The following is a 20,521-nucleotide window of genomic DNA, read 5'->3' on the forward strand; positions in this document are numbered from 1 at the left end:
GTTAATGCAATGAGTAGGTCTGTGGAAAAAACAGTAAGGAACAAGAAGTGAAGAAAAAAGAAACAAATATACTAATAAGGGTGAGGTAAATTGCCATTAAAACAACCCTATCTAGTAGTTATCCCAGCTATTGATACTCTAAATGTAGGTTAAAAATTGAGAGGTGTGGTCAAGTTGCTCACTTTCAATAGACAGGCATTGAAAATTACATAAATAACAGTTGCATGGCTAAAAAAGTGCCATTGTTTTACCTGGATTCTGAAAACAAGCATTCAAATTCCCAAAGAGTTAATCAATCTCTCACATCAATCTTCTCACAAGAAATGAAAGAAAAACAATTGACCCTGCTGGGACATGACAACAGCTTGTGCATATCTTGGATCCCTCACAAGGGAGGGAATTGGGAAGCAGTTGTGAGGGAAGCTGGGAAGTTGGTGAGCAGTTAAGGACCTGGAGGTTGGACAAGCTGCACGTCGCCCATGCTCTAGAGCCACACTACACCGAGACCCCAGTCTTCAAACATCCCAAAAGGACAGTGAGGTAATTCCCAGGTGTGTTCTCCTGGGAACTCATGTGTTCCCCTGAGCAGCTCATGTATGTTCTTGTGTGTCTGGGCCCTGAGATTTGTAATTTGTGTTTGCCTAGAACCAGGTTGTGCCAATGTGCACCTTAATTTAAGTCTCAGTTATGAAGAGGAGATACCTTAATATAAAGAATAGTCACTTCCAGAAAAACACACTGGCTAGTTTCTAAAAAAACAGGAGAGAGGAAGACCTATATGCTGCAGAAATTCTTGGTTCACACTTTCCCCCTAATTACCAACTGAGTGAGTGCCCCTTTGTTTTTCAGGTCACTCCCCAATTATATATTACATGTTTCCTTCGTTCCACATCCTCTAATTCTTTTCCAGTGTTGCAGAATTAACTGGACAGGGTTCTTAATCCTGTCTCTACAAAGAACTTGTTGTAATTGCAATGAATGCTTTCATTTTGCTGGTGTCTGAAATACGATTTGCAGGGGAAGGGGGAGTGCTGGTTGATGCTAGTCCCATCATTAATAACATTCTTGTGGGGATTGTGGGGGTGGGAGTAAAAACCTCAAAGCTTTTATATAATAATGAGCATGTGTCTGCACGTGAACTGTTCCTTTAAGAAGCCTTGGAAGGGGGAATCCAGGGAAAAGGCAGCCCTACAGCTATAACAGAGGGCAGAGGTTAAATCCATTGGCATTTCTATTGCAAGTATGGTCACTGCATACCCTCTGCCTGAAGGCTTCACTGAATTAGAGGTGTTCATCATCGGCACTGCCCTGCTGGTAGAAGGTAAGCTCAGTGTGGGACCTCAGCAGCAGCGAGATTTTTTCTGAATTATTTCTGGTGGGAGGGGGAAGGAAAATTGAAGCAAACAGAATCTGTGGTATAGTGACCCACACCTATGTGGCTACACCACCAGTTCGTTGGATGAGTAAATCAGGCTGAGCTGCAAGCTGTTTGTATGAAGATCTTCTCTGTGAACATAACTGCCCTGCAGGAAGGAATTATTTGCTACTTAGCTTTCTTATCAAGAATTTGGAATGCAAGCCTTTGTTATTGACTTTTAAAGGCAATTTTATCTTCCTTGGAGGAAGGATGTTGAAATGACTGATGATCTCTCAATAAAATTGGGCTGCTTGTTTCGTGGGCTGTAATGGCCATTTTATAATCAAAAATGATAGGTTCAAACTAGCCTGAGTTTGAGTTGTTAGTACTTCCACTAATGGCTGCTGAGTAGAAGTAAAAAAAAGAAATATACTCGCATGAAATACAAAAGCTCTCAGTTTCAAGAAGCAACCCTATTCATTTAATTTAGCCAATGTGGGCTTTTCTTAAGGCATGTGCCACATTGAGAGCCTGCAACAAAACTGTGAATTTCTATCTCCTTGGCAGCTAGCAAAGGACAGGCTCATAACTAGGATTATTTCAGTGTCATTTACTGGGGTCTCATCTAAGACCCCATCCCTGCACAGTGCTGCTCAGCTGAGAATGCAGGGCTCATGGGGCCCAACAGCAGAGGAGGAGAACCTGTAAGCGCCATCAGAATGAGATAAATGCTCATCAGCTCACTCTGCAAACATGGAGCATGGGACAAAGAGGGATGCTCACCCTCTCTTTCCAAGTGAGCTCAGCTGGAATGCAGCATTGGATCTGCCTGCAAAGGAAAGCTGGAAGAGCCACATCAGAAGCTCTTCCTTGGAAGAAAATGAGAGAAGAAAAAGCTTCTACTATTGACCTAAGGGAAAACTGCTGCCTAAACAGAGAGTTGAGGGCTAAACATGGGCAACAGGCATCATCCATCTGCAGGGTCTGGGCAAATCCTGACATGACTTTGAATTTTGTTACTAAGGTGTGAGAAGAAGCTGGAGGACAGAGATACCTTTGGGTGCTGGCAGAGCCTACAGCTAGGATCCTGATGGAGAAGGGCTGGTTGTGGTACAAGAGCCCTGCCAGCCCACTCATCCACCCACCTATGGGGGCTGCAGCCTGCCAGGAACCTCCAGTTGTTGAAGTCCAAGCAAAGTATCTGCTGGTGACCTTCACTTAAAACCAGATGGTGCCTAACACATTTATGTTTTCTAAACTTAAGTATTTTCTATAGGGTTTTAGGCAGAATGTACCCAGCACATTGGTAATAATACTTTATGGTCTGACTTTGAAGATCAAACTAAATAATTAACGATTAATTCACTTCCTGAAAGACTCAGAGAAAGGCAACAAGGACCTCCTTCTTTGCTGCAGCTTCTAAGTACAGTTTGCACAAAAGTGCTGGAGAAAAGGAAAACCTTGTATTCACTTCATTAACTGCTGCTCTAAAAATGAAATCTGAGGGTTTTTTATTTATTTAGTAAGTTCTGTATTTCTACACTCATTCTGTCCTTCAAGAAAGCAGAGTGGGGTGAAGTCTGGAGCTTCCAGAAACAGGGGAAAGATAGAAAACCATTCATACAGTAATAACACTTCAGCTCTACGCTAAATATGGTCACAATACACCTCAGCTAAAGGCTTGATTGCATTTGGGAGAGTTTGCAGGAGTTTTACCCTTTGGATGAAAGGTAAGCTGGCAGGGAAGAAGTCAGAACAGCAGATCTCAAAGGGCTCCAAATATTTGTCCTAGAAATCTTTTGTTTTAGGTTGTGTAATAAAAGACACACATCAGTTGTTGCTATGGTTATGCCATCAGCTGCTCATGTAATTAAGGTAGGAACAGGATTTCTGACTAGACAAAATCATCCATCTTATGTAATTACAGAATTAAGACAATGAGCATGAGTAACCACACTGCTTTACAGAATCAGGGGATATGGATTTTTCAGTGCTACATCATTTCTCTTTCCAAGAACACAAAGAAAAAGACATACTGCCTCTCATCTGAGACGTAAAGATGGAATGGTGAGTCAGAGCTCATCAGAGTTAGAGTAATTCAGGTCATCTTGAAAAGGACATTAAAGGACAAAGCTTAAAACATTGAAGAATGAGTTTCAGGGTGGCACAACTCTGCTGGGTTAAGAGCTGAAGCTGCTTTGCTGCTTTTCTCTTCATTAACTTTTTTTTTATCAATCAGTGACTGCTTTTCATAATTAGATTATTTCTTTCCATCTATAGTCTATTGTCAAGAGACAGTAATAAGATTTAGCTGGTGTGATTCAAGCACTGTCTCGGTTAACTCTATACAGAAGCCATAAGGGAGGCAGGATGACTGAAACACAGATGAGGGATTTCTATGCTTAAACACAAAAGAATGTTACGGTTGGTATTAAAAATAACCCATTTCTGTATCAAAGGCAGGTCTGGAGATATCAGTATCAGCAGCATTTGTTGGCTGTCAGCCCCTCTGAAGCTGCCACCTCTGTATCTCACTTGCTTTGACCCACATTTCCCTGGCTGGCTCCTGGCAGTCAGGTTAACACAAAAGGCAGAATTACAAAGATTAAACATATCTGCTCCACAAGACTGGCCATATCCCTGATGTGGTTTGAAGCATTGGCTTCAGCTGTCACCTATGACACTTCTCTCCTGAAAGTCTTTGTAACTTGCATGCAGACAGTAACCACATTCCCTGTGAGTAACTTTCCACAGTAATTATTGCTCTCCCATTAAAGAAAACAGTAGTATCATTGTAGACATTTTCCATTTCCGGTTGAATCAATAACAAACAATTTTCTATTTCAGCCCTGCTTGGTTTCTGTCTGAATGGCCTGACAATTATTTCTTTCCGAAAAATCAAAGAACTCCGAACCCCCAGCAATCTGCTGGTTCTCAGCATTGCACTGGCTGACTGTGGGATCTGCATCAACGCATTCATCGCTGCCTTTTCCAGCTTCCTGAGGTAGTTCTTCGTTTTCCTAAGGGATTTTCAGAAGAACCACGTGAAAATAAACAGCTTAAATGCTAAGAGGTCACATTCGTTAAGATTAGCATAGCACCAAACCACTTTCTCATTCTATCAACCTGAAAGAATGAACTGAAACTATAAATAGGTCTACCAGGCAAGCAAAAAAAAGCAGACTTTACTGCATGTAATCACTGACAGATTATAAGACTGATTATAAAGATATTAACCTGAACATCTTTACCAATGTTACAGTAGAAGCTACTTAAACATTGAAACAGTAGTATATTTTCCTTTGACTAAGCCTCTGGATTGACCTGAAATTTATCTGCAAGTCTTTCTGGTTTGTTATGGATCTTTCCATTACAGCACTTATTTGAGAAGTTTGTGGAAAATAAAATTGCAGGTCTGTTAGCAGTTATGTGTCATCAGTTGCAACACATCTGATAGTCCACATTTTCACAAGTCAATCATTTAATCAGAGGATAGAAACAATATCAAGTGCTTCAGTGAATACTTACAAGAAAAAAAATCACAAGCAATCCATATTCAAAAATCCCAACCACCCTACAGAATATCCAATGAATATGCCACCTAAATAACATGTTTCTAAGCCCTGGAAATATCTTTAATAGAGAACAGAAATACAGGTCAAGACAGAATATGACTGGATTATTCTCTCTTAATGGAGAGAATCTCCAAAAACATTATTTGCAAATTAAGAAGTCAATACTCTCCAGTGAGGCCCTATTCAACACTACTTTACCTCCTGTAGAAGTCAGCTTGACATCTCAGTGAAGTCAATAAAGATGCCTTTACTGAACTGGAGCTGGAAAACTAAGATCAATACAACAAAATTAGCTTGGTTTTAACAACTGCAGCAGGACTTTTCCTTTAAATGGGACTACAAATTTCCTAGCTTCCCAAGAAGCCAACTATCTGCTGTTCAAGGGGACTTTCAGACTCTTGGGGCATTATAGTGACATATATATATATAAAGTGTCTATCACCATATTGATAAACGTTCTTTGAAATCACTCCGACATCTGTAGGTCTATAAGAAAGGAGGTTGCCAAAGACTTCCCACACACAGCTGTCAAGTTAGATGAACACAAAGAGAAAAAAAAGCCATGGATCTTTGCCATGGGTGACTAGGATGTGTCAGTAAATGTCTGCTACATGAGACCACCTCATGGTTCTTTTCATTTTATGTCTGCAATGACATTTGGAGGCCATGGTCTTGCTGACAGGAGTATTTTTATTTGTTTTGAGCTTTTGTACTCTATTGTACAAACACTGATTTCCAAAAGGTTATTACTCATTTGCTACTTTTACATTGAAAAATGCTCTGCTCCCAGTGGGGTCAAATTTTGAAGATAACTGGATAAAATGTGGACTTCAAATTAAAAAAACCAACTTTCCAACACATAAAAGCAGGATTTATATTTTCTTTTCCACATTAACAGTAAAAATAGCTGTTGTACTATATCAGACACCACAGCAAGAGAAATGCTAGCAAATACCTAAAGGCAATCACAGGAACAGCTTTCACAATGTTTCTCAGACTTAAAAAGCACATGCACAGCCTATCATTTTACCCTCTTCATTAATGCATTTTCCAGACATATCTTCAGCTTTCTCTATCATTTTCTTAACATATTCTTTGTTGACAGATATTGGCCCTATGGTTCTGATGGGTGTCAAATGCATGGATTCCAGGGCTTCTTGACAGCACTTGCCAGCATCAGCTCCAGTGCTGCGATCGCCTGGGACCGATATCATCACTACTGTACAAGTAAGGGTTACAATTTATTTAAGCAACCTTACCCATATCCTGCTATAAGGCAGCTTGCTTAGACTACAACTAATCCATGCAAACATGTGTTTATTACCTGCATTTTTATATGTAAGTTTATTTGTCTTACACAGTAAGCCATCGTAGAATGGCTTAGATTGGAAGGGACCTTAGAGATCATCTAATCCAACCTCCAACCTCTCTGCTATGGGCAACCTCTCAAGTTAAAAAGGTTGCTCAAAGCCTCATCCAGCCTGGCCTTGAATACCTCCAGGCATCTACAACTTCTCTGGACAATCTATTGCAGAGTCTCACCACCCTTGTACTGAAGAATTTCTTCCTGAGAAACTATAAACAACCTCTCCAAAGGACCTCTTTCAAAGCCACCTTCAGGAGATATTTTCTCTTCCAAATCACATCCAAGTCCTGATGCTCTTACTATGCTTTAATTTTCTCCATAAGTAATCTGGTGACTCAAACAAAATCCACTTCCTCATTTGGAAAAAAAACCCAAACAAATCCATGCACCATCCAACACCCTGTTGGTTATCAAACAGATCTTCATGCCCCTGCTGACATTATTACTTACAGATAAATTTTGTGATGGTTGCTTTTGTCTAATAAGAAAGACTGGTGCTGACGTGTATGGATACTTACACAGGACCCACCTGTGTACTAGAGAGGGAAACTGGGGACTGGCAGCAACTGGCTCTAGTTTACTTGTAAGTAAAGTTATTAGGAAAGGACTGAGTGAGAAACACAGGGTGTACAACTCATGGCCCTCATTAGGAAGAGGGAAAGAAACCTGATACAAAACACAAAGTTATTCTGAAAGGACACCTTAGCACCCTGTAATGCTAAGAATGCCCTTATCTGCACTATTTGGCCATTTTGGCAGTTGTGTGGGTGCTCGGCCACCTTTTAGAAATGGATGAGGTCCTTCCATTGCAATTCTGCAGCTTTCATGTCTCCTGCTAAAGCCAGACCCTTTCCAGAGAAGTAAGGAGTCCAGAGCACCCCATGTAACCACACCATTCCTAAAATACGGTGTCTATTTGGCAATGTTGATATACAAATGCAGCCATCCTCCTTTTCCTTTTCTTTTTCTTTTCTCCTTTTCCTTTCCTTTTCCTTTTCTCCTTTTCCCCTTCTCCCCTTTTCCTTTTCTCCTTTTCCCCTTTTCTCCTTTTCCTTTTCCCCTTTTCCTTTCCCCCTTTTCTTTTTCCCCTTCTCCCCTTTTCCTTTTCCCCTTCTCCCCTTTTCCTTTTTCCCTCTTCCCTTTTCTGCTGTCCTAAAATACAGGTTGCTCTGAACACTTCACAAAATATTTTATAAATGAATGTGTAAAGAAACTGCTGAGCTGCAGCCCTTCAATCCCTCCCCTGTTGGTACCCACAGAGCCTTTCAGGCACGGTCTCTGTGTGATTAAAGCAGCAAGTCGGAAAACACACCCAGAGTGCGCAGCAAACCTGTTAAATCTTCTGATCCCAATAAGGGTGGAAAGGTTGCCAAGGTTCTGTTCTGCAACTTCTGCCAAGAATTCAGTTCAGGCAAGGAATGGGCTTTTTTTTTTTTTTATCTGCACAGAGATCCTAAATAATGCTGTAAGCTAAATCCATACCAACGCCCTTTGGACACTGAAATGTGTTTGGACCTAGAAGGGCAGCATCTGTATTTTACGAGACAGCCTGCAAATAAGCATGTGTGAGGGAAGACATTTGGCTCTCCGCAACATTGACTTTAATGCTTTTGTGTCATGCACTGCTGCAGTCAAGAGCATAATACATTAAGAGCACAGGCAGAAAGACCCTAAGGGCACGAGCTTCTTGACTTTGCTCAAATTGTTCCTTATTGATGGGCAAACATTGCTGCTGGTGCTGAACATTCTGAACAACAAAACAGAAACAAAAACCCAGAAGGATTTAAAAGCTTGTGCTCTGTGGCTGTTCCAGTAAAACCAACCATTTCAAGTTTCATCCTTCACATTCTGATTGTGAGGAATTGTGATTATTTCAGATCTGATTTGCCAAGCCTACAGGCTACACTGTGTTCTCAATCCATATATTAAACTCTAGTTGACACTGGTGAGAGTTGCATGCCTGTACAGAAGGCACGAAATACTTTTGCCTAAAAATCAAAGCTGTCAACCTTTTATCTTCATTCCCCAGGAACTCACACTCCTTCCAGACAAAATTACATCATTCCAAATATTTTTGTTATCTCCTAATATTTTCTGAGAAAGCCTCTGTTGTGGCATTCCTCTGGTTGACACTTATCACCCACTATTTATATTTCTGAAGAAGAAAGAACTGATGAGAATGTGATAGTAATCTACGATGATGAGAAAAAAATGGATTTTTCAGCCATTCTGCATGTTAATAACACAAGTGTGTTTATCAACATCCTGAAAATTAACCTTTTTTAAAATTTTGGAAGTCAATACAACCCTCAGTGACAAAATGCTAGCCTTTAAAGTGTATGTCACTCATCAGATAGCAGGTTGATATTGATTGGCACACAGAAGTGATATGACCACCACATATGACAGAGAAGTTACAGTTTAAAGACATTTTACTCTTCCTTCTCTTGCTTTCTTTCTACCAGGTAACAAAGCTGGGAAACTCTCCTCATCCACTAATGTGGCTCTGGGGCTTATGAGATGCTACTTTCACAGCAAAGAGAACTGCAGAAATCTTAGAGTATGCAATAAGAAGACACAAGGCAGGATATTCTGAAGGCTTTGAAAGTCAGTCACTAGCAAGATGAGAAAACAGATTATTGTCTTTTAAAATTTTATCATAAGAGGGAAAAGGAGAAAACAGAAGCAGTTTTATGTTAGTGTCTGACAGCGAAGGAGGAAAGGGCAAACTCTGAGGAAGCTATCAACATACTCAAGCATTTAGGACAGAAAATGACATTTGTGTCAAGGTACAACTAATATCATGAGTTATCCTTCCCTGGCCATGCAAACGAAGAAAACATCCTGAATTATGTTCTTAATATAGCAAGGGAGGAAGGAAGCAACAGCCTGGGAGGTGTCGTGGGAGCTGCAATCAGGTAGGCAGAGTGCAGCTGATGGGCAGCCCAGGGTTTTCACAGGTATCAGAAGGGTTTTCACAGAAGCATTCAAGCTAAAGAAGTAGAATTCTAGTTTTATCTAATCCTTAACATTCAAGAAAATCTTGCTGTATAAGTTTTGAAAGATTAGCAAACTACCATTTGCTCCAATTGGAGCTGTCAGATCTGTCAAATTAGAAGCATGTCCTTACCTCCTGTCACACCAACTGCAGCCACCCCACCACATGTCCTTCATCTAGTCTTGCACCTGCATCAGTTTGCCCTGACAAAATGCCAACAGATCTTGCATTTTTACTGAAGCAGGAGGTAATCACCAACTTCATGGAGAGAACCACAGGAAAATCATGGAGAGAGAACCACAGGAAAAAATTAGCTGAGTAAAAAAACCCCAGATTTTTAGTGATTTTCTTTAAAGAGCTTTTTCTAAAGATATGTACAAAAGGTGTTACACAGTTCAGGTTTGTTATTCCTAGAAGAAATGAATACTTGTGAGCCCCAGTGACTGGTGCTTTTCACACTGCATGTGAACTAGGTACCAACATCTATTTTACTTTTGACTGATACATATTTTCCTTTATAAGACTTTCACATATTTTTATCTTGGGCAAACTTCCCCAACTTTAAGTGATGCATGCCATGAAGTCTGGCACAAGGCATTTTGTTCTGGAATATATCAGCTATTATAACTTCACCATCTGCAAGAATGACCAAATGGGATGTTTTGCCCCTGCACCCTAGAAAATCCTGCTGATCTTTTTTTTTTTGATAAATTCCTTTTAAACATCAGTCTGAAATCTAGATGAAAGGTAGCCATCTGTGTCAGAGATGTATTTTTTGCTCTTTCTGTGAAAATCAGCTAAATGTTTGACCAATTTCTAAATCTTAAAAAAAATCTAACTTCATAAATGTCTCCACAGACTTAGGATGTAGAAGTGGTTTATGATTATGTCACTAAAAACTGCCCAGCATGATCAAAATGATTTTTCCATGGTCTATCTCTTCCTAAAATTTAAGCTTTTGACATCACAGTTTTAGTAACTGTTAAATGATGCAGTTTTTTTTGTTTATAGGAGTGACCTCCTTCTGTTCCAAAGCAATTACAGAAGCCATTTAAAATCCCCTGTATTAATATTTCACGACACAGAAAAGAGAATCTTCCCTCTTGTTTTTTGATGAGAGAAACCCAGGAGTATTAGATTTAATAAGGCCAAATTGCCAGCACTAGGCCCTAATAAGGAATTCTATCCTTAAGCTCGTGCTGAACTCCATATGTACACATTTAATTGAATTAGGAGCTATGAGGCTATTAAAATAAATGTTATCAGGTCAAAAAAGGGACTAGAGGTAAAGGAATGGTCTGCTCTACACAAAAACAACTGAACTTCTCTTGACTTAATCTATTTCTGCTGGCCCTCCAAGAGGAGGAGATTTTGGCCATGTGAACAGAGCACAATTCTTCCATTGTTCTTGTACTGGAAATCTTTTTTCAGTATTCCTGTAAAAGGGCAGTTTCACTAACACACCTACTTCATTAACCTCCTTTGAAAGAAGTGAGAGCAGTACAACACAAAATAGCTACTGCAGAGCTCGTGGGCCTTCCCAGGGGCTGCTACCTTAGGGGGATCCCCAGCCTCTGTAGATTCCACATGCTCTTCAACCCTGAGTCAGCCACGTCTGAGGGAAGGTTCATGTCATGTGGGAGGGTTCACCTCATGTATCACCTCTAATCCTTCAGCTTCCTGAGAAAGGTCAGAATTGACCTGAATCTTTCTGGCCTGCTGTCCTGATGCTGCTGTTAGGAGTAGATGAAAAGATTGCTTCCCGACAATGCAAACTGCATCATTACTTCTCCCTGTGGGAGATTTGATTAGAAAAGTGTAGTGGGAAAAGTCACCATGCCTTATGCTGGTGCAGTTGGAATCCTGGGCTGCTCAGCACAGGCATGATCTCAGACATTAGATTCTATAATAATATTACCCAGACCTTTTTCATATGCAAACAATAAGGCTTACACAATGTCCTGCAGAGGGAAAGCCTGCCACCTTCTCCATGGAGAAATACATCCTTCATCTTCTGAAGTCTCCAATCCTTCTTTCATTGACCTATTCCAATGGTATTTTATGGAACTGGATGAGATTTGCACAGGTGATCTTTTTTAGTGTAAAATTATAAAGAAATTGCTAATGCTGAACTTCACATTTCCTGTTCCAGGCTAAACAGTGATCTTAACAATAATTTGGCCAGTGGTATTTTTTAGAACAAGATCTGTTCTCAGGCTGTGTATACATATTCACACATACACTGATGAGAAGCAACTTTAAAACAAGGTATATGTAACATCAATGTGTATCCTGCAACCCTAGAAGGAAGGAAGTAGGCAGGGGCTGAGGAGTGTGTGCAGTCACATTTCTGATCTGACCTACACCTTGCTGCAGGGCTCCCATTCTGCAAACACTAATGCATTGCATTGCATCTTCTACATTCTGCCTCATCTGACTCTTTAAACACATTCCCAAAAAACAAGAATATCACGTTTGTTGCAGCTGTATCTCCAGTAAGGTACAAAGCTAAGCAGCAATACAGCGTTGTCTAAGTAAAGCACACAAAAGGGAAATACAATTTGCCATTTCCTAAAATCTAAAAGCTTCCTTCAAATTTTATGCAAGGTTGATTCCTCCAGATTCACATCATCTACAGACTACAAAACACAGACAAGTGCTTGTTTCTGCCTGAGGCCCAGGGACCGGGACACTTGGCTCTGGCCCCAAAGAGCCAGAGAGCTTTGCCTGGTCTTTTCATTCCAAGCATGGAGATCCACTTTTCTCTTCCCACAGGGAGCAAGATGCAGTGGAGCACAGCCATCTCCATGATGCTGTTTTCATGGCTGTTTGCTGCCTTTTGGGCTGTGATGCCCTTGCTGGGGTGGGGAGAATATGACTACGAACCCCTCCGAACTTGCTGCACCCTGGACTACAGCAAAGGGGACAGGTAAGGGCTGGGGACATCTCTCATGCAATCTGGAAGGGGGGGAGTGGAAGCTGCTGTCCCCTGGGATGGCCTTGGCAGCACACCAAAAACCCCAGCTGTCCCCTGGCATTGTTGCTGGGCCAGATCTTGCTCTGCAACACAGGGGCAAGACAGACATGACCAGAGGCAGTACAGCTGAAGTCAGCTTCCTCCATGGGAGAGACTGACACTCAGGTTCCTCCTACTCCCTTACTCCTTGATTGCTGGGTTGAGGACTTGATACTCTTTCAGAATGTTTTTAATTTTTATGCAGTCCAGCACTGGTGTCTGAATAGGGCTGTTTGTGTTTAGAAACCTGTTGTGATTTTCTGCAATACTATCCATCCTGCACACAGCAGCATGACAATTTAACCAGCCTTCAGTATATACTGCACCTCACACAAGTTGATAAAAGTGTTTTTCTCAATTTTAAAAATACAAGTTAATTAATATTTACTGCAAATTTACAGAGATGTCCTGGAAAGGAACTTACAACCTATTTTTTTCCCCCTCCTTGTGCTTTCCAGAAACTACATCACATTCCTTTTTGCTCTGTCCATTTTCAATTTCATTATCCCGGGCTTCATCATGCTGACAGCCTATCAGTCCATACACCACAAGTTCAAGAAAACTGGGAACTATAAGGTAAGCAAGCTTCCTCAGCCCCTGCAACTGCCTTGCCAAAATAGGGCTGCATCCAATAGAGACAAAGTCCTCAAAAAGCCAATGGCTTTTACAGAGGCTTTGGCTCATCTCCTTCAGTCTGTGTTACTTGAGTGAAACAGAAGGGCAACAAATGGTGGGTCTTTCCAGAGCACTCATGAAAAAACCATCTTTAGAGAAACCAAGACTTGCAGACAGCCACATGTGCCCAAAACCAGAGCTGTAAAGAGTTCCCTGCCAAAGCAGGGTTCAGATTAGTGACCTTGAGGATTGCCTTCCACCAGCACTGGTCCAACTCCACTCACGAAGCAAACATGCAGTGCACAGAATATTTGCTAATAGCATATCAATATTTATCCAGAGCTAATTGGCTCAGGAAGGATCATTATTTCCTTCTTTGCTCTAGGCTCTTAGCTTATGACTGCAGAAGTCAGCCAGAGCTGCAGCACTGCATGGGAACACACATGCACCCCGTGGGGGAAGAAGGGTCTTTCTAAACATGTTCTGTGTACACTTGGCTGAGGAAATTCAGAAATCTTTATGAGTTGGAAACAAGGAGTTGCTCTGGTGTGGCAGGCTAATGGGAATGTAATGTGGTGATTGTATGAGTTGCTTCCTTAGGAGCCGTCCGGGGCACCACGCAGGGCTGACAAACGGCCCTGCCCCTACACTCAGTAAAGCCAGCTCTCAGGGGGGTGCTACACCAGCAAAGAGACACTCAGGCAAACTGGTTTTACCTCTCCGGAATATATACATGTGCCCGCTCCATAATTCTTGAATAAATCTCAGTGTTCATCAGTATAAGCCAATTACCTTTTTTTCAGTGACTTCATGAAATAACATGTGATTTTGTCTTGTGATCTTGTTGCCGTGCAGCTGAGTCATAATGTAGAAAGTTTAAAAACAGAGGAAATTATCACTTCCCTGTTCATTAATATATAAGTAAGATACTTGGGAACAGCTGGCAGTGAACAGCATAGACAAGGCACAAAAGACAAGGGAATCCTGCTACCACAACACAGATGCCACTGCATCCATTTGTTGCACTGCCACAACAGTGGCTTCACACAACTTCTGTGTCTGAAAGACCCTCTAAGAGGTCAGCAACATATTTTTTCTTTTTATCTGTTTTCAAATTTACACATTGCCCTCCCATCTCAGAATTACTAGCCACAGTGTCTAGCACAGACACTGATATACCTGAGCTGCCATAAGGTACTTCATCACCTCTGCCCAGGAGCAGCTGTTGCTCCCCCCCAAGCCCCAAGCAGCAGAGCTTTGGGGCTTGCTGCCTCTCCTCTTACTGAGCCCAAACCACGGTCTTAGAGGGTCTGTCCCATCACCCTGTTGCAGTGCATGGCTGTGAAACACACAAAAATTAATTGTTCTTGTTTTTCAGTTTAATACTGGCTTACCACTGAAGACACTGGTCATTTGCTGGGGTCCTTATTGCCTTTTATGCTTCTATGCTGCAGTTGAAAACGTGACCTTCATATCACCCAAATACCGCATGGTAGGTGCTACTCAAGGGAATTCAAACAGTGCCATTCTCCTCTCTTGGTCTCTATAGAACAAGGCCAATTTACTCACAATTTGGTTTATTTTTTTTTAACATGTATAACAAGCGGTTCATTTCCTCATAGCACTCTGTTTATCTACTAATTTTAAGGCAAAACAGCTAAGCACAGTGATAGAACAGGCACTGCATTACTGCTTTGTTCAAGCAATAATTTAGGAAGTCAGGGTGTGTTTTTTTCAGCAGACACTTAGGTGTCTGTAGCCCGTACTGCTTCATGGTTTGTAGGAGCTTTTTATGTTCTTCAGAGCCAACTACCAGATCAAAATTTTCAAATTTTAAGAGACTGTTTGTCTCATTCATTTTTCTCCTTAAGGAGGCTGTAATTGATCACTCTTAAGGTTATGCTTCCTCTATACCGTCTCCTTTTTTCCTGTTTTTCTGAGTCTTGGCTCCAAAACTGCCCCTGGGATTCAGTAATATCACATCAGCTACCATTCAGTGTCCAGAAAATCAGCCCAGTTTCAGGTCACCAGGTGCATTACTGTTCTTAGATATCCAGTATCCCACATAAAATATATTGGCAATAATAGCCCAGTTATCCATCCAAAGATGTCCATGGCACACCCTTCAATCCTCCTATTGTTTCTGCTCAATCTCAACCAAAAATAAACCAGTTGCAGACAATGCTGATCTGAATTCCTTCTTCTGGGGAATGCAATTTCCTGAGCAAGGGCCTCCAAGTCAACAAGTTGCTTTTACCTCTCATCTCTTTTGCGGTAGCAAGCTACTGTCAGGAGAAACAGACATTTGTTTGGTAAAGGGAAACTGAGCCTTGGCTGAAATCAGCCCATCAGCTCCTCAGTGCATTTTTTCTATTAATAAACATTGTGTCTCACAACAGATTCCTGCAGTTATTGCCAAGACTGTGCCAATGGTGGATGCCTTTGTATATGCCCTGGGGAATGAGAACTACAGAGGAGGAATATGGCAGTTCCTCACAGGACAGAAGATTGAGAAAGCAGAGGTTGATAACAAAACTAAGTAACCCATCACGACATTAAGCCAAATTAAAACAGGTACATGACTGAAAGCAAAATAGTAGAGGAAACTGTGTGCTTTCTCTGATATGTACATGCAAATGTGGTTCCACATTGGAAAGGTTGTGCATTGGCTACAAGCAATGAAATACTGAAATAAGCCCTCCAGATGACTGTCGAAACTATCACAAGCTGCTTGTCAAACAAGCTGCCTTAAAATTGTGTTGATTGTCATCAGTCTCATTTTATATGTCACTGCAAATAAATTATGTGCTGGAAAGCATTTTTTTTCCTACTAGACTAATATAAAAGCTCAGCAAATTAACTGAAGTAGGGTATTTGTTTATCCAGTGAGGTCTTCTCAAATCAATCTGTGCAGTTTGTCCATATGGTAACATCTGGATTACTAAAAGATTAAAGGAGTATCCAGTATTACACCACATATCTGTATGAACGTGTTCATTTGAAAAATGCATTTTCAATGCACCCAGAAGGGGAGTTGCAAAATTTTCACCATGTATCTGCCATCCTAATTCCATAAAAACATTTCAGTGGGCATTTTACCTCACAACAAGAAATATTAGCTTGGCTGCTATTCAAATGAATTAAGTGTGTGACATTCAGCTTCATACTCAACTGCTTCAGACTTTGCAACTGCTGCTTACCAAGACAACCCACGAATTCCTATTCCATCATAAAATCATTCATCTTTTTTATCAAAGACCAACCAAAAACTAAAGCAAGTTATGGGTCAGATTCTGTTCTAAACATGTCATAAGAATAAAAATTAACTTCTCATCTGCCATTAAATTCCCCTGTGCTGTATATAAGTGAAAACAATCACTGAATTGGTTGTGACTAAAGATTCTGAGCAATTAAAGCCACTTATTTTATAATTATCAGAATTAATGCATCTCTTAAACTATTAGAAATGTCATCTTTAAATGTTTATATTTGCTCATGTCTACAGGATGAAAAGCTGTCAGTTGACCTTCCCTGTTGCTACCAGATGTGTCTCAGAACAACCTATTTGCAAAATAAATAAATAGACAAATAATGCACATGACACACAGAATAAAAAAGACTGTACATGCAAAAAGCCAAACCTAAGTGATTCTTACACAAATCATGGGGTTTGTTTCCAGGCATTGAGAGTGAAAGAGCTTGAGAAGCTAGCCAAAGAAAAAGCTGATCATTCCCTATGACTCTTGCCAACATATTAAAATGGAAAATGTTTCTGTGTGGGTTACAAAAAAGTAAGAAAAAGGGTTGTGTATGGGTTACAAAGGTGCAGGTGGTGCAATTCTGGAAGCTAAACCATCAGTGGGTAGAAGGGACATCCCCCTCATGGATACAGACAGGAAATAAATGTCAATTTGTCACACATTAACCTGCAGGATCCTATCTGGAAATGTGCTCTGGGAGCTGGAAGGGTCAACCTAGTCACAAACTACCTGGGAGAACAGTGAATAATGCTGTGACAAAATTATTCAGAATAATCACATATAAAGCTGACAACTAAGAGTTGCTATCTTAGATACACATAATATTAAGTGAGTGGATGACAAAGTGATTGCACTGATAAATGAAAAATAATGTGCATGGGCACAAAATTAACTTTCAGTATACATCTACAGTGACAGGCTCTGAATCTATAATTATCTCTTTTTCTCAGGAAAGAGATCTGGGCAGGTCTTGAAATCATCATTTCCCTTGTCATCAGGGTCACACTGTCAAATCCCAAGAGAATACTAAAAGAAAAACCACTAAAAGGAACAGGAAACAAAAATACACATGGTCACACCACTTGAAAGCCACTGTGCTTGGACTTACTGAATAGGGTACATAGTTCAGGTCATTTCAACTCAGAGGCTACAGATGGGCTAGACAAGGGCCACAGGGATCATCAAACATAAGGAAAAGCCAGCATTCTCCTTGATTTCATGTCTGCAGTGTTCAAGCTTCTCCTTATGTTTGTACTAAGTGAGGAAACCAGAAACAGCCTTATTGCAAAAGGGGTTCAGAGAATGTGGAGATGGAATGATCCCAACAGCTCAAGAACAATGGAACACACAGGAAAATTAAATTGAGCTGTTTATTTTCCAAAGTTTGTGGCTTGATAAGTGTTCTTCATGACTGCCTACTGGAACTTGCTGTATAATACAGTAATATGTAATATTATAACAATGCAGTAATAATGTAAGAAATAACAGTAAGATATTTTCTTAAGATTTGAGCCCCCTTTGGCTTAAAGGGAACAAATCTCTGTTAGAAACTCATCACAGGCTTTGGCTTTTAGGCCCTTTTCAGATTGATTTTTTTACTTGGTCTCACTGTAAACTTGCTACTGTAGGAAGATAAATCAGCAGAACTCTTTCTTCATTGTGTTGGACAGCTACAAATCTTAATGTGCTTCTGTTAAAGTTTGTGAAATAATTTTACTATTTGATTACTGAAATCCAGTGATGTGTAAAGCTCAGTATTTATTACTTTGTGGGCATAAGGTCACTTAGAGGTGTTCAAACCTTGAGAGGAATTATGGCCTCTGTCCTGAGCAGCAACCAAAGCTGTCCTTTATGGCCACACTGAAGAAATGCAAGGTAACAACATCATTGGAATCTTTCAGATCGTGAAATGGTGCAAGCCAAGTGCTATGAGTTGAGACCACAGCAAAGGCAGTACAGTGCACTACAGTGACATAAGAACAGGCTATTCCACCCAAGATGGACCTCCCACAGCTCTCTGGGACAAGACCCCACTCCATGTGTCCTAGTGTGATGGACTGAGTAGCTCTGAGCTCTGGTTGCTCCCATCTGCTAAGAAATCCCATCTGGTTTCATTCTGTACCTCCAAACCTAAGGCTGTACATAAAATCCTAATAATTTTTCCTGTCATTCATCTGCACTCTAAATACCTTAAATGGATGCTTCTCAACCAGTCAGGATGTCCCAGCCTAGGACCTCCTTCATACAAGAAGTCACACGCTCTTGAAAGAGCAGCAAATGAAGCATTTGAACAAACTGGGTGGACTTAAAACACTTCCTCAGCTCTGGGTCATAATTCCTCAGTTGCTGACTTCGTTCCAAAGAGTGGGTGAAATTAGGTTGCTCTTGGCTTATTTATTTGATCGTGTATAATCTTACTCTCTCTGAAAAAAAATAACTAAAATATTAAATGAAGTAACAAACGAAGAGATGAAAATAAACATAAAAGTTGCCAGGAACTGGTCACCAAGGCAAAAATCCTCTTCTAGCAATAACGAGTCCTCGTCTCTGATTTATCCACATTAAGAACAGGCTGACAACCAGTGCACCAAGTGTGCTGTATTTCTTTCAGAAAAATGTCTGAAAGCAAACTGCAGTGCATCAAGAAGCCCAACACACCCTTCCAGTCAATTACACAGCTTACCCTTAGCAAAGTCAGCCATCAAAACAGCACTGGCCCAGTGCCCTCTGGCACTGCTGCTTGTCCAGATCTTGTCAATGAGTCTCTGCCACCATCCTGATAAAGCCTCTCACAACAAGATCCCATATCTTGAGTAGGTTATGTTGAAGCATGCAAAATCCCAGCATGTTGCACACTCTGGAGAATCCCAGATGCCTAGAAACAGGATTTACATTACCCTAACCAAAGTACAGGTCAGGGGGTTATACAGAGGCTGCAAAACACTCCCATAGAGATAGTGTCCCATCTACTACCCAAACAAAAAACCAAACAAAATTAAAACCAAACAAACAAAAAGAACAACAAAGGGGAAGAGTGTAATGTTTGAATGTACACAGCAACTCAGCTGTGACATCCAATCTGTACATCAGTGACTAATACCTATCCTGTCAACTAAAGATCACAGTGTCTATAACCTACTCAGTTTCAAAAATAGTCAGATGGCACTTGAGGCCATCTAACCCAGCCCTTTGCTGGGAAGCATCTGGACAATTATTCATAATCAAAACAGAAGTGGAAACTGTGCCTCTCCTTAAGGTTCAATTACTTGATTCAGTGTCCAACCACTCTTAACACACAGTGATCTGCAATATTATGTAGAATATTACCAAACCACCATACTATCCCTCCTTCCAGGCAATCTAATTCTTCTTACTTGGGTCAGAGTGAATATATAGATACTATGATGAAAACCAGACATCTGAAGAAATAGAAGACAATTTTTCCTCCTTATTCATACACAACAGCAGCATAATATCTTCAGGTTTCCTTTCAGCAGACAGAAATGTCTCAAACTGTAAATAACATCTCTTGCAGTCCTGTAATAACACCCCCAACACCAAATGAAGTTCCTGTGTCCTCAATAATACTGCAAATCAAGCTCTTGCTGACTCAGCTTTTCTGCACTTTCCACACTCACAAGCACTCTGCAGTTCAATAAAAAAGAGCTGAGTTTTTCTGCAGTGAGGTTTTTTTCTTAGCACCTCTCATACATCTGTTTGGGGCATTACAAACCAAGTTAGAAATAGGGTCAGGGAAAGTATTTGCACTGTTCCCAGTCTACCAACATACTACATTTAATTGCATTAATGTAAAACAGCAAAATGAGTTGGTTTTGTCACCACTGGGGAAAAAAAAAGGATTTCCAGAATTCTAAATATGGACCTAAGTGCTAATCTTTGGCTTGGTTCAACAAGTTGGGATATAGAGATTAAAAGCATAATGTAAAATCTCAATATGATGACAAGTGTTAGCCACAAGTACTTATCCTTCCAGTCTTGTCCCACTTAAATGACATGCAAATTCGTGAAGCGTTCCATATTTTTGTCCTGGAGCAGGTCCAAAGGAGGGCAACCAGGCTGGTGAAGGGACTCGAGCACAGACCCTATGAGGAGAGGCTGAGGAAGCTGGGGCTGTTCAGCCTAAAGAAGAGGAGGCTCAGGGGAGACCTCATCGCTCTCTACAACTCCCTGAAAGGAGGTTGGAGCTAGGCGGGGGTTGGTCTCTTTTGCCAAACGACTTTCAACAAGACAAGAGGGCAGGGTCTGAAGTTGTGCCAGGGGAGGTTTAGGTTAGATATTAGAAAGAATTTCTTTATGGAAAGGGTGATCAAGCA

General features: G+C 40.8%; 1 protein-coding gene across 2 annotated transcripts; it reads left to right on the forward strand.

Annotated features, from left to right (window-relative positions):
- Positions 1 to 1,163: 1,163 nt before the first annotated feature.
- On the forward strand, positions 1,164 to 15,669 carry RGR (retinal G protein coupled receptor). Of its 2 annotated transcripts, XM_008501467.1 has the most exons (7): positions 1,164 to 1,321; positions 4,205 to 4,361; positions 6,038 to 6,159; positions 12,072 to 12,225; positions 12,771 to 12,888; positions 14,306 to 14,419; positions 15,327 to 15,669. In XM_008501467.1, the coding sequence occupies exons 1-7, from the start codon at positions 1,243 to 1,245 to the stop codon at positions 15,468 to 15,470; spliced, it is 888 nt and encodes a 295-aa protein (XP_008499689.1). In that variant the 5' UTR covers positions 1,164 to 1,242; the 3' UTR covers positions 15,471 to 15,669. The 2 variants fall into 2 exon arrangements, with proteins under 2 accessions (XP_008499689.1, XP_030309251.1); XM_030453391.1 differs by lacking the exon at positions 14,306 to 14,419 and having other exon boundaries at positions 1,165 to 1,321; positions 15,327 to 15,470.
- The last annotated feature ends 4,852 nt before the right edge of the window (positions 15,670 to 20,521 follow it).

This window comes from Calypte anna, chromosome 6 (assembly GCF_003957555.1).
Source record: "Calypte anna isolate BGI_N300 chromosome 6, bCalAnn1_v1.p, whole genome shotgun sequence".
Classification (NCBI taxonomy): domain Eukaryota; kingdom Metazoa; phylum Chordata; class Aves; order Apodiformes; family Trochilidae; genus Calypte; species Calypte anna.